A 14,175-nucleotide genomic window follows, 5' to 3' on the forward strand; every position below is an offset into this window, starting at 1 on the left:
GTATTTATGAAAGCTGCATAGGAAAGGTGCTAGATGAGGAGCATTAATTATTTTTTCACAATGTGTTTTAGGACTGGTCCTGAGCCTTCATCACGTGAAAAATTAATAGATGTATGAATATCCAATTTTTTTTTTTTTTTTTTTACATGAACAGCCAATGCTCTCCATCTAGTGTCATGAATGGGCGTTAAAAAGAAAATAATCTTGGATGACTAGAAATTCGAAGTGGACAGGTTGGGCGATAGGCTGAGATGAGAGAAGAGAGGAAGGTAGCACTGTGCAGAGCTTTGTGGATGAGGGTGATTAGGTTGTGTTCTATTTGGTTGATGATTTGCAGCCAGTATAGGGACTGATAGAGTGGTGTACATTACTCCCCAGAATAATTGCCAAGCGTAAAAGTACGCTTGGCAAATATCCCCTGTGGTGTGTGAGCTGAGCGGTCCGGAGCGCACAGCAATGGTGTGCAGGACATTACACTGGCAGCGCACGGGCCAGCACTGCTCAGCTCACACTACAGCGCTGGTAGCCTCTAGAATGGAGCTGCTCCGGGTAGCCGTGATGTCACGAGATGGGGCGGAGCCTCCGGCAAAGGGGCGTGGCTTACTACGCAGTCTCCTCACAGGAAGTAGAGCTGTAATGGCTGCCTGCAAGTAGAACGTGTACAGGTACTGTGTGCATACATGTGTATGGAGGTGAGGGGGCTTGACAGGAGTGGATGTGATAAGGTCAGGGAAGACCTGTATGTTACATGGGACTGCATGTCTTGCAGGTGCTGAGTTGGCATGAGGTGTATTTTACATAGGTCTGCATGTCTGACAGGTGCTGAGGTGGCATTTGGTGTATGTTACGTAGGACTGCGTGTCTGGCGGGTGCTGAGGTGGCAGGTGTGTGTTACGTGGGACTGCATGTCTGGTGCTGAGGTGGCATGAGGTTTATGTTACGTGGGACTGCGTGTCTGGCGGGTGCTGAGGTGGCAGGTGTATGTTACGTGGGACTGCATGTCTGGTGCTGAGGTGGCATGAGGTATATGTTACGTGGGACTGCGTCTCTGGCGGGTGCTGAGGTGGCATGAGGTGTATGTGAAACAGGACAGCATAAACAGTAAAAACACGTAAAAAAATGACAGACACAAATTCAGTTAATAAAAACCTAAAAAAAAAACGCCTCCCCCCAACACAGACACCAAAAAAAAAATAACCAAAATTTCTTTTTAAAAAAAAAAAAACATTTTACAAAGCAACTATCATGGATTTGCAGTGTCGGCTTCAGTCTGGACACTGGAGCTCGGTGGCGGCTGCCACAGTCTGGTCACATGGGGAGAGGGATACATTGTGTGTTAGCCGCAGTCTGGACGTTTGGTGTCAGTGGCGTTGGCCACAGTGTGGTGGTGGGAGGTTTCGGCGGCTGTGTACAACTACAACTGCCTCCATTTGCTATTTAAACACAGAAGATACTGACACATGATTTTCTTATATAATTAGCGTCTATCATCATTATATACAGCTATGAGTTATATACTTGTATTACTGAAAATTTCATACTCCTTCCCGGCTAAAAATACTCCTCAAAAATAGTAAGAGGAGTATTATTACCCTTCTAGAAATATGTTGGTGCGACCTCTGCATGAGTTACTGCATGTCCCACAACCATCCAGTGATGATGAATCACTTGATCCAAGTGGTCCGGCAAGGCTAAATAGCGCATGTCTGGCCAGCGCTGCCAGTTTGTGGGGGTGGTAGTATCCAAGGAAGCCATCTTGTTTCTAAGGGACAGTATGGCTAAATTTAAGGGAAATTATCTTCAAATAGCTTTCCCCAGTGTAGACATTAACCCCTTCACGCTCCGTGGCGGATATATCCGCCACGGAGCGCAGTGACTTAGCGCTCAGTGGCGGATATATCCACCACGGCACTTATGCCGGCTCGGCTCTGGATCAGAGCCGAACCGGCATCGGGAAACACGGGGTGCCGGCTGTAACTAATAGCCGGCACCCCAGTGTAACACCCGCGATCGGAGTTGTCTCCGATCGCGGGTGCTTAACCCGTTAAATGCCGCGGTCAGCACGACTGCGGCATCTAACATGCATCTGGGGGGTCTTTCCCCCACGATCAGCCCCCCCGAACCGTTTTCGGGGGGCGACGATCGTTGCTATAGCAACTCTGGGGTCCGATCTGGACCCCAGAGTTACTTGCAAGAATTGCCGGTAAGATGGCGTCTGTGACGTCATCTTACTGGCACAGTGCCAGCCTATGCAGGTGTATAGGCTGACACTGATAATACTCTGCAATACATCAGTATTGCAGAATATTATCATGAAGAAGCAATCAGAAGATTGCTTGTTCATGTCCCATGGTATAAAAGTGAAAAAGTAAAAAAAAAAAGTTATTCAATAAAAAAATAGTCATAAATCACTAAAAATGCCCCAAACTCCCAAAACATATAAAGAGACATATAACTCAAAAAAAAGTCTAAATCATAACACAAACCCCACATATATAGTATCACCGCTTCTGTAACAACCCGTAGAATAAAAGTAAATAATTATTGAACCCCCACGATAAACGCCGTAAAAAAAAAAACTGTTATAAACCCTCCAAAAATTATGATTTTTACCTTTTCAATCCCACAAAAAATGCTATAAAATGCGATCAAAAAACCATATGTACTCAGACATGATACTGGTGCAAAGTACAACATGTCCCGCAAAAAACAAGCCATCAACCAGCTCCGTAGCCAAAAAAGTAACAATGCCACTTGGAAGACGGCGATGCAAAAATGATAGATTTTTCCCCACATTAGGGTTTTGTTTGACAAATTTAGTAAAACGTAAGAAAATATATTCATGTCTGGTATCCCCGTAATCGTATAAACCCATAGAATAAAGATAACATGATTATTAGTCTATACGGTGAACACCAAAAAAAAAAAAGTAAAAAATCCAGTACAGAATTGATGCTTTTCTACTCCTGCCCTCAAAAAAAGTTCCTAAATTTTCAACAATAGGTGATACCAACCCCAAAATGGTAACAATGGAAAAAGCATCTCATCCCGCAAAAAAAATGGCGTCACATGGCCCCAATAACGAAAAAGCGAAAATTTTATAGCCTTCAAAAGGGGCCAATCAGGAAACTAAAATCCTGGCAGCTGCAGCGCCCTCCTTCCCTTCTGCGCCTTGGTGTGCACCCATAAAACAAGTCACAGCCACATGTGGGGGGTCTTTGTACTCAGGAGAAATTGCAGAACAAGTTGTATGGTGGGTTTTCTCTTTTTATATTTTGGAAATGTGTAAATTTTAGTGCTAAATGAACGTATAAGGGAACAATATGACCATTCTAAATTTCACCTCCATTTTGATTCAATTACTATGAAGATCTCAAGGGGTTAACAATCTTCGTAAAAGCTGTTTCTGATAGCTTGAGGGGTGCAGATTTGAAAATGGGTTGGTTATATAGGGGGTTTTGATGCTAAATATGTAAAATTTCATTCAAAACTGTATTTATCCCCAAAATAGTCAATTCTGAAAATCCGGAAAAGCGATATTCTATTTGTAAGCCGCGTGACATCAAAATAAATTATCCAGACATTTCAGAAATTATGAAAATGTAAAGTAGACAAATGGGAAATGTTATTCAGCAACTTATTTAGGTGGTAAATCGATCTGCCTGAAAACGCAATGATTTAGAATTTCGAAAATGGCAAATTTTTCAAAAAATGTATCATATTTTCTTTTTTTTTTTGTAAATAAACGCAAAACTTATCTGCCAAAATTTACCACTAAAATGAAGTACAACATGTGGGGAAAAAACAATCTCAGAATCGTATTGATAAGTAACAGTGTTCAAAAGTTATAACCATATAAAGCGAAGCAAGTCCGAATCCAAAAAATCGGGCTGAGCCTTAAGCTACAAAATGGCTGCGTCCTTAAGGGGTTAAATATGATGCTCACATTTTGGTAGATCTTAGTTGAATATTTTTGTATGGATGATTCTGCACCAGATTTTCCATTAATGTATGGGTGGTTGTTAACCCGGCATGTAATGCTAAATTGCATAATATGAACAGAGCCAGTTGTTGTAGATGCAGTAGTGTTATTGAATTTTCAATTTCATTCTCTGGTATCATTATTTCCAGGTGTAAACAGAATAATAATGAGCAAAATGAGTGTAAATACATTCAGTATATTCTAGTTCTGCAGGTTGTGTTATTCTGGAAATCATCTCGCGTGCTTTACATTTCAAATTATGCTTTCCCTCTGGGTATATGCAGAACTTAATTTAGCAGTTCACGGCCCAAAATTGACCCATTTACAAGAAATACGCTCTATCAGGTTTTATTTTCTTGACTAAGAGAATGGCAAAATTCATTTTACCACCACATCAGGATTTTATGGGCAAATGAGCAAAGATTCCCTAATTAAACTTCAATATGTAGTCTTTATTTAAATAGTTTATCTGCTCAAGAATGCTATTTTTGTGTCGTAAAACTGTGTGCCAATGTTATTCCAGATAATTGTCTATCCATCTGTTATTAATACACCAGAAAAAGCTGCTGTTTTCAGGTCACGGAAACATAAAGCATTCCTAGAGATCCATATCCGCTTTAAGTGCTTAGAATTGTGGCTACTTTACCTACTGGCCGAATTCTCTAGCCATTTATCTCCGTAATTGGCTAATAAAAGTGTGTCATTGGTAACACCGAGCTTTACAACAAGGTTTATGCTTGAAGCAGTTCTATAACCCATTACCCTTATGCCGGTGGAATTATTCGGAGTGGAACGTACCAAGTAGAGCATTTCACTCTGTAAGACTTGTACATACTGTACATGTATCATCTGTTTCTTTATCCTAAAACCCCATTCCATTGCTCTAAACTTTGCTTCTGTTTTATGAACCTAAAGGGTTTCAAATGCCGTTGTACATGGAAAGTACATTTAGTACTTGTTGAGCATCATCTACAGAACCTTCATTTCAAACACAATTTTAAAAAGTTAAGAACCTTATTTTTGTTTGTGGCAATGATATTTGTAACCAACAAAAATCATCATCAATTTTCTAGCTCTTCCCAATAATGGAATGAGCACTGACTCTGTCCATACCTTAACCTTATGTTAATGAATGGTATCATCAGATCATGGACAGAAAGAGATCACATGACCCTCCATTTGCTGCCCTCTCATGGACAGGAATTACTTGCAACGTAAGGTAACCCCTCTCCTCTCTATGGCGAGCTGGACTGCTAATCAGGGCAGGAATAGGACCTGCTCTATTTACTGCGGAATGGCCCCATAATTTAGACACAGTGCGGTGAGACAAAATGGGCCACATTTATTAGTGTTTGGACCAGTTTTGTATTAGAAAGAATGTGCCAACTGCCTTTAAATGTACTTAAGTGTTTTCACCAGCTTTGTGCTGCAGATGCACTGTGTCGGATAAGAATGTGCACCAAAAAGGGCTGTTCTTGTGCAACACCTCAAAACTAGTACATTATACACGGACACTATGAAGTGAGCAAATTGCACATCTATGGCGACTGTGAGCTAGCTGCCCTCTTTGAGGCTAGCAACGCCCCAGCGCCCTAACACAGACTTTACAAAAAACATGAGGAAAAGTCTTTTAAATAGCATAGCAGAATATTTACGGCAGCTCGCTGAAGTCTGCGAAGATGATTCGTAGTAAGGCTATATTCACATGAACGTATGGGGGATGAATATATGGCCTACATATATACGTCCCCCATACACGGCAATGGGATCACGGCGCCCTACGGGAGTGGTGCGGTGCTGCGAACGTGCAGCAACGTTCCATAGTCGGGAGAAAGATAGGACATGCCCTATCTTTCCCAGTAATACGGCTACACGGCCATACACCGCTAAGGCGAGCGGCAGGGATGAGCGGTGCTCATCCCCGCTTCCTCTCCTCGGCACTGATGTATACCCGCCGTACTACGGTACGGCGGGCATACATCGTGTGAATGTAGCCTAAGAGTTATAAAACAATCTAATAGCTTGCCCTGTCCACAAATAAAAAAAAAAATGAAAATCTTAGACATTAGGGTGATTGATCCCTCTACCCCCCTCCCCCCTTATAACTACCCTGCCCTGCACTACAGGGCCCTCCTGTGATTAGAGGACAGTAACGGATCTAGTAGTTAAAACTCCAAAGATTTGTACAATCAATAGAAAGCTGACTATTACTGACTGCCCTATATCTGCCTCTACTAACAGAGTCCAAACCGTAGGAACACACTGCAGTTAGAATTTCAAACTAGAATTTCAAAAGAAAAACTGGGTGGTAGGTGTGAACCGGTTTAAAACGTTTGATCCACCCCATGAGTTATCCACGCTGCATTTGTTTAACTCTAGCATGATTCTCTCTCAAGTCAACTCGCCAGATGCTAAATATTGGCAACGTAAAAAGAGTTGTTATGTCTTATCTCTTTCCAATATTACCTATTAAGGACTTCTGGGAAGAGTGCGACTCCAGGGAACACATTTTCCTGCACATTCAAATTGCACAATGGCTCAGAAAATCTCTTGGTATCACAGCAAATACCAGCTATTCCGGATTAGAGTTATTTTATGGCAGAAGACAAGCAGCTGACAGCGAGCTCTTGTTCTTCTTCGTTTTTTTATTGAGTTTCAGTATATACAGTTATTTTTAACTTGTGTGGCGTCTGCAGAACTTCTCAAATTGAGAATCTCAAAAGTTGAGGAATAGGTAAATATTGAGACTTGAGAATTTTTACCATTTGTGCATAGTGAGGTTGTTTATGTGTTTTATTATGCTGCTGTTTTTAGTATAACGCATGTCATCAGTCATACAAATCCGGCAAGGGCTCTTTTTCGTAAACCATCGGCATACGTAAATCATTTTCTTAGCAGAATTTAAGGCGCATCTATTTTCTGGCTAAGTATCCGGGTCATAATCATTTATTTCTTGTCATAAAACTCGCATTGCTATATCATATTTTTGCAGCTGCCCTCTGAGTCTCTTGAAAAATCCATTTATTTGTTTTTCTATTTTTCATGTTCTTATGTGTATTGCAATCTCTTGTCTGGCTATTAAAAAGATGAAAAATCTCTCTGGGAACCTGCTATGACAAGGAAGGCTCTTGCTATATTTTCTAAGATAGTTGCCAAATTAAAGGGAAGTAAAGCAGATGTGCGACTTGCCTTAGATAAGGTTTAACATATTACTTAAGGGAATTGGTCCAAGATGAAAGGATTCTGCACAAACTTGGACAACTTCTGCCTGCAAATGAAAGTTTTAAGAAAATCTTCTGCCTGGAGACTACTTTTTCCAGTAGTTGCTGAGGTCCGTGTGTGGATCATCCGTGGCCATATTTTATAATTTCTTAGCAAGTTGCCAATAATGTAATAAACTTTATTGCATCTTTAAACAAATATTGTGTTTTAACTTTAGAGGTTACTTGGGGTGTAGAGTAGCCTCTGCGAACTCCAGGGGCTGAGTCCACTCCACGTCCTGAGTAGCCTTGAGAATGCTGCCCCCTGCATGTCCATGCTGACTGTAAACTCGGCAGCACGAACTGTGCAAGCGCAGTGGCTTCAGCCTGGGACCAGGAGCATGTATAGAAGCTCCCTCTGGCATGCAATACTAGCTCAAGCCACTGCACTTGTGTGGTCCGTGCTGCCACCTTCATAGTCCGAATGGACACGTAGGGGGGCGGCATTGCAGAGGCTAATCCGGGCGTGGAGTTGCCTTAGTCCCTGGAGTTTAGAGGGTACTCCGCACCCCAAGTAGCCTCTGAAGGTAATTTACATAAAGACACAAAGTTTATTACACCATTGGCAGCTTGTTAAGAAATGATAAAATCTGCCCACACATTGGCCATTTACTTCTGCAACTACTGAAAAAAGTAGTTTCCAGGTGGTAGATTTTCTTTAACATTATTTCTTACTTTATCTGTATTTCAATGATTATACGTCCCTAAACATGTTTTCATTCTTCATTTTTTGTAGGCCACAGCAAACCCACCCAATCGCCCTCCAGATGCTGTTGTGAGCGATGTCACTTCAGTAGATCAGGTATGTTTTTATACTGTTTATTACACTAATCAGTAGAAAACATCTTAATAGGAGATCACCTACATCCTTGTAATATATACAATAAAAAGTGATCCATTTATCACAGATATGTAAAGTTGATCAGACACTGACTACAGGCCTTTGTGAAAGACAACTAATGGATGTCTGTAATCTTTGCAATGGAAAATTGCTTCATCGGCAGAGAAATCTATCATTTACTTTGTAAAAAGTAGCAGGATGTTCTGAGCACCAGAGGCACCCAAAAGAGTCAATGATGGTGCATACAGTCCTTTCTTCATAGCAGATGGTTATGAAGAATATAGACACTAGCCTAAATTGACACCTCTCCCAAAGTGTAACACCATTGTGTACGTCACTGTATAGACTTTGCAGTCCAAGGCTGGATGTGGGCTTTGTTTCACGTAATAAGTAAATGTCCACTCCAACCTATCCCCCTCCAGAAAAACATCAACTTAATGTAACTTTTAGATTTGTTAATAAAAAAAACTAAACAGAAATTTTCTGCGATAATTGGATACACTATAATTGATGTTTAAGTTCTTTTAAAGGGAACATAAACAAAATAGCTTATTCGCATATTAAAAAATGTGATTTTTCTGCATTTAGGCCACATACATCTCATTAGAAAGACCTGCTTATGATACAAGACACTTCAAGTATAAGAACATATGCTATATACATATAACAATACTTCATAACTTGGATGATTTTCGTCCACGTTGGGCCTTACTATGTATTAAAACCACGTTTTTCGGCTCTGTGCAAGAGCTCTCTTCCGGTTAAGAATATTAAAAAGTGCAACAGGTTTTTTTTTTTTTTGTTTTTATGCCAAGCAACATGGCCAATTAATGCCTGAACATCTTGACTATATGCCCCAAAATATCTTCTTGGCCTTCAAGCAGTGTAATAATAGTAATTAAGGAACTATAATTTTGTGACTCTAAAGTCAAAATTTTGCAGGTTGGCAAACAAGCAGATTGGAAATGATTATTTAAACCGTGATTGAAACCTTTTCGATGAGTTGCTAAAGGATTTTGGACATCAGATGTTCTGCTTAGGGGAATTTATATAATATTTCTCATGTTTCAGGAGGAAAAGTCAGAAATCCAATTTCAGTAGTTAAATACTTTAACATCTACACAGATGAGTTCTGCACGACAGCTCAGAGGTGTTGTGATTAATGGCAGTAGTATAATATAATAGGAATAGCCTTTATTTTATGCAATATTCTTAGGGATTTTGACAAGCAAACTCTGCATCTGAAATACAAAACTGAAAGCTAACCGGGACCCAGCATCATGTCCGCTATTAAACTGATATCTGCAAGTTATTCAGCCTTTCCTGCAGAGCATCCAGAATAACTAATCCCTCATGTACCAGAATTGCCTCTCTAGTTTCACATCAAGTACATATTTGTTATGACAAGCATCTTTGCTTCCTTAAGGGTTAAAATCTGCATATCCAGGACTGGGGAGTGTATAAATTCTTTTGTTTACAACCGAAAAATATAGCTTTCATTAAGTTTTTAAGTGCTACCGTTCTAAAACAAATTATTTATTAGACACCATTAATGGTGTTGTGAGCTGAGCCTCATTCACAGCTGAAGGGATGCTCTGTGGAGCACTTTGAATGGTGTTTGATAAAAGCAGGGAAGTTTGAGTATTTGCTCCAAGTCCAGCTACAATCATGGAATAGAAAATCAATTTTTTTTACAGGGCTGCGGCTACTTAGAACACACATAACGCTATGGATACTGTTATAAGTGTCTTCATGTGGTAAAAAAGGATGGTAGACTCTCTTTAACATGCTAACTGAAGCCACATGGAGTGCAATTTCCTGAGCATTGCATGTTCTGTTACGTTTTCTTGGCTATCCACTCATTGGGAAAACCTTTAAAGAGAACCCGTCATGCAAAATAACCCCCTAATCTAAATATATTTTCATCAACTGCCATTAAAGAGCATTGCCTATATCCCTTCATTGTCCCTCTACATGCCTGTAAACTTAAGCAATGAGGTCCTAAAGCTGTATGCAAATGACCTGTGAAATGTCCAATGATTATCCATTATCATATTCAAGCTGTCCAGCTTATTCATGAGTGGGAGGTACAGCCACACCCCCAGTGCTTGACTGACGGCCTGTATAATGGTGTATTGGCTGCTCCATGTGCTTGTTGGTGGCCACGCCCCTTGCAGCCTGTGTGTGTATAGGAGAGATACGACAGCTCCAGGCTGCCATTTTATAGCAGAACATGTCATGTACTTGTGTAGCTGATGTCTGTGTCTCTCACCTGTATATTAGGAGGGAGAGCATGTCAGCAGATGCAGCACACACTAGCAATGCTTTACTATACATTACACACAGACATGAGCAGGGGGAGGAGAGGGGTAACAGGGGTGACATCACTGCCTCTGACCATGTGACCAGCCTTATTTAAATAATAAAGAAAATATGATTTTATAATGAGTAATGTATGAAATAACTAGATAGTCTGGGATGGAATCCTTGTGAGCTGCTCCAACAGGTAGAGATGACAGGACAAGTGACACAGACCTGATGACAGGTGTCCTTTAAAATGTTTGACAATGTTCCTCACTGTAGAAAGTAGAATTTAGGACTTCAGGTTGTAAGAAAAAGGCCTTATATTGTTTCCCTGATTGATGAACAGCAATATTGGCTTCTCTTAAAAGATTACTGGTGTCCTTCCTCCTTGGCATAATGTGGTTGGTGTTTCATGCACATGTTTCAAGAAGGCATCGCAGAGCTGTAAAATCTGAAGTACTAGATTGACGCTTGGACAACAAAAAGGAGTGGTCGGATAGCACCAGTACTGCAATTGGATCAACTCAGATCAAAATCAGACTGTATTCACTTACCTCAATATCACTATTTAATATTGTGGGCAGAGCCCTCTCAACACTAGGTGACTCTATGCTGCATACTGTAGCAAACGCCTACCGTTAACACCCGTGGTTGGTGCTGGCTCCAATCATGGGTGTTGACTATGCAAGAACCTTCGGCACAGCTGCAGTATATTATAAAGTTAAACCACCCCCCTCCTAGAACTTATCTTTATAAAATGCCTCATCTAATAAAATATTAAATCAGTTATTATTGGCGGTGAACCCCATAATGGAAAATAGCAGCACTTTTTCACAATTTTGCAACACATAACATTTTAAAATAAAAAATAATCCAAAGTTCTTATATTTCCCAATATGGTAGCAATGAAAATATCATCTTGCCCTGCAAAAAAAAAAAAAAACATACACAGATCTGTTCTCTGTGATATGAAAAAGTTATTAGCTTATTATCTGAAGATGGCAAAATGAAGACATTTTTTTTTCATACCAAAGGTTTTAATTTTTTAAAATTAAAATTTTTTTATTACTTTTAAAAACTAATAAAACCTATTAATACATATAAATATATAGTATCCCTGTGATCGCACAAACCCATGAAATAAAGGGGAGGTGTTATCCAGTAAGTTGAGGAATTTGTTCCAGTCCCAGTTTTTTTTTAGTGAACAGATCTTTAAAAGGAAATGAAAAAGCTCTGTGCTGTCTTCATTCATAATCTCAGTATGGTTTCTGTCCAATGTACTATTTTGAGCCAGTTACCTCCATGAATCAATTTGTTTGATAAGTCGCACCTATATTTGACACCATTGTAACACCATCATTGTATTATATCACTTGACTTTAGAACGCTCCGAAAGTTTTATTATTATTATAAGGTTTTCTATTTGAAACTTTCTTTCCTCCTTTTATTTTTCTTTTGTGAAAATTTATGACCAAGGTTAAGTTTGTAAAGGATCCCATCAAAATGACTGGTTCTTACCATTTCCATTTGCTGCATGACATCCCGTAGCAGTCTCTTTAACTATTAATCCGGGCAAAGAAATAAAATATTTGAAATCTGAAAAGAGCATTGTGTGTGTAAATCCATGTATCCACTCAGCCCCTAATTGGGATCACTGAGTCAGTCTTAAATGATCTGTAAGTTTCAGATGGAGGCGTTTTAATTGGCAGCTGGTACTAGGGAGACGTAAGCACTAAATATAAAAAGCCATGCAGCATGTATGTCTGCTAGTTCAGCGCTTCAACACCCAGATGTCTGTGAAATATACTCATCACATAGCAATTAGTAGAGACGTATGTGCCTGCAAAGAAGAACTGAAAACCTCTCAGACTGTGCTTAAATAGCAACAAGCTCTAGGTAACCTCTAAACTAAGTAACCGCAACCTCCCAACCATTACAGTGAAACAGATACAATGGGGTGATGTATTACGACAGGGCGCATGATGCACCGGTTGTGATACTCCCCCCGCCGATGTACAATGTGCCTGATATACAAAGCCCCCTTTCTAGTCTCTTGATATATCAGGCTCACAGATGATGTAGTCTTTCCATGCCCCCTTCCCAGGCCAACCAGAGCGATGGTAACACAGGGGGTAAAAATTCCTGGTCTGGTCACTGCATAGCAAGAACCGTATGGTCTTTTCTGTTCTGAATATACAGCTGTATTTTGGCCATAAATATGGGACGTATTGCACCGTATCCGTATAAAATACGGTGGGCTGGCAAATGATTGCAGTCTGATTATTGGCTTCTTGACAGAATGCACCTCCCACTAGTTCTGGATACTGCACATATATACGGCAGCATAAGTTGCACAGCTGTATGCAGCACATATTTAGCCTGTATTTTATACATTCCCATTGACTTCTATGGCCCCTACGGAACGTAAATATGGAAAATAGGAAACCCTCTATATTTTTATATGGCTCGCTTATGGTATGGCTGACAATCTAACCATGTACATGGATAGCTGTATTGCCTATTGGAATGGGGCCGTATTCTGGCCATATGTATACGACTGTATTTACGGACATTGTTATATGGATGTGTGCATGAGGCCTTAAATGCAGCAGAGCAGAGAGTTAATGTGCCCTGAACTGAGTTTCTCTATTCCTATCAGAATAGAATCATCAGGAGCTAGACTGTGTGTGTCAGCAGGTCTCCTGCTTCTCGCTGGTACTAGGGTCCGCATTCTTCATCCACCGTTGCAACAAGTAATTTTTTACATAAATACCAAATTTAGTCCAGAAGAAGGGATAAACCATTTGATGCAAGAGACTGAAATATGGAAGTAATTATTTCCTGGTACCTTCCCCCCAATTAGAGAAGCCTCAACATAAGAAGGCTCCAATAAATTGATATTTTAATATAAAAAGGGACAGTGTTTACAAACAAAAAGGGGTTATCATACAAAAGGGTGACAAATTAAACAGTAAATACATACAATGCAAAAATAACAGTTTGATGAAATAAAAGGGGATAAAAACAGAAGTTTATATTAAATGACATTATAAGTCTGGTGCCTGGGGAAGCAGAAGTAAGCGATCAATGTATCCTCTGGGGATCCCCTAAGAATGACTATTTTCTATGATTCCAGTCCCCTGCCTGTAATGACACAAAGAAGGCTTGGAATATGGTAATTTCCTTTGATGACTGGTCTGCCTATGTGCCTCAGGATCTTTATATGCTGATATCTTCACTTGCGGGCATTCTATCAACTTGGTCTTACTTACATCTTTTCTCTCATGATGACCTGCATGCATACATACCAATCATGGGAATATCAGTACTAATATTTTGGGAGTTATCTAATTGCTCCCTGTCGCTGAAGGACCATTTGTTTGGCTTTGACACTGTAACAGTAGAGAAGGTGGATTGAATTATTTGAAAATTTGAATTATGCAACATATTTCTTTAATGTGGGTTTTTTCTAGCTGTGACCTAAGAGATAGGGGCCATTATCTCTTGCTGACCTCCTTAACGAATGTAGAGAAAATCTTATACACACGCCATTAATTTTATGGTTAAGATCTCTGGTTTTAGGAAAGACTGGTTTTGTTGCTCGAGCATCCTGGTCTGGAATGGAGGAATGTCAGAGGTGAGGAGTGTCTACCTCTCCTCATTTTGATATATCCTATTTTTTTACCACATTCTCATGTTATTCAAGAATAGTGACTCTTTCTCTACACAATTTGGCTCTTTTTATCATCCCTCCTTCCTTCCTAATCTTCTTTTCACTTGCTAACAAG

General features: G+C 40.0%; 1 protein-coding gene across 1 annotated transcript in view; it reads left to right on the forward strand.

Annotated features, from left to right (window-relative positions):
• Positions 1 to 14,175, forward strand: part of HSD17B4 (hydroxysteroid 17-beta dehydrogenase 4) — a 185,798-nt gene that overhangs the window by 113,425 nt on the left and 58,198 nt on the right. The window contains exon 17 of the mRNA XM_072141145.1: positions 7,979 to 8,044. Coding sequence (XP_071997246.1) covers positions 7,979 to 8,044 — 66 coding nt within the window. The remainder of the gene's footprint in view (positions 1 to 7,978; positions 8,045 to 14,175) is intronic.

The sequence above is a fragment of the Engystomops pustulosus genome, chromosome 1 (assembly GCF_040894005.1).
Source record: "Engystomops pustulosus chromosome 1, aEngPut4.maternal, whole genome shotgun sequence".
Lineage (NCBI taxonomy): Eukaryota > Metazoa > Chordata > Amphibia > Anura > Leptodactylidae > Engystomops > Engystomops pustulosus.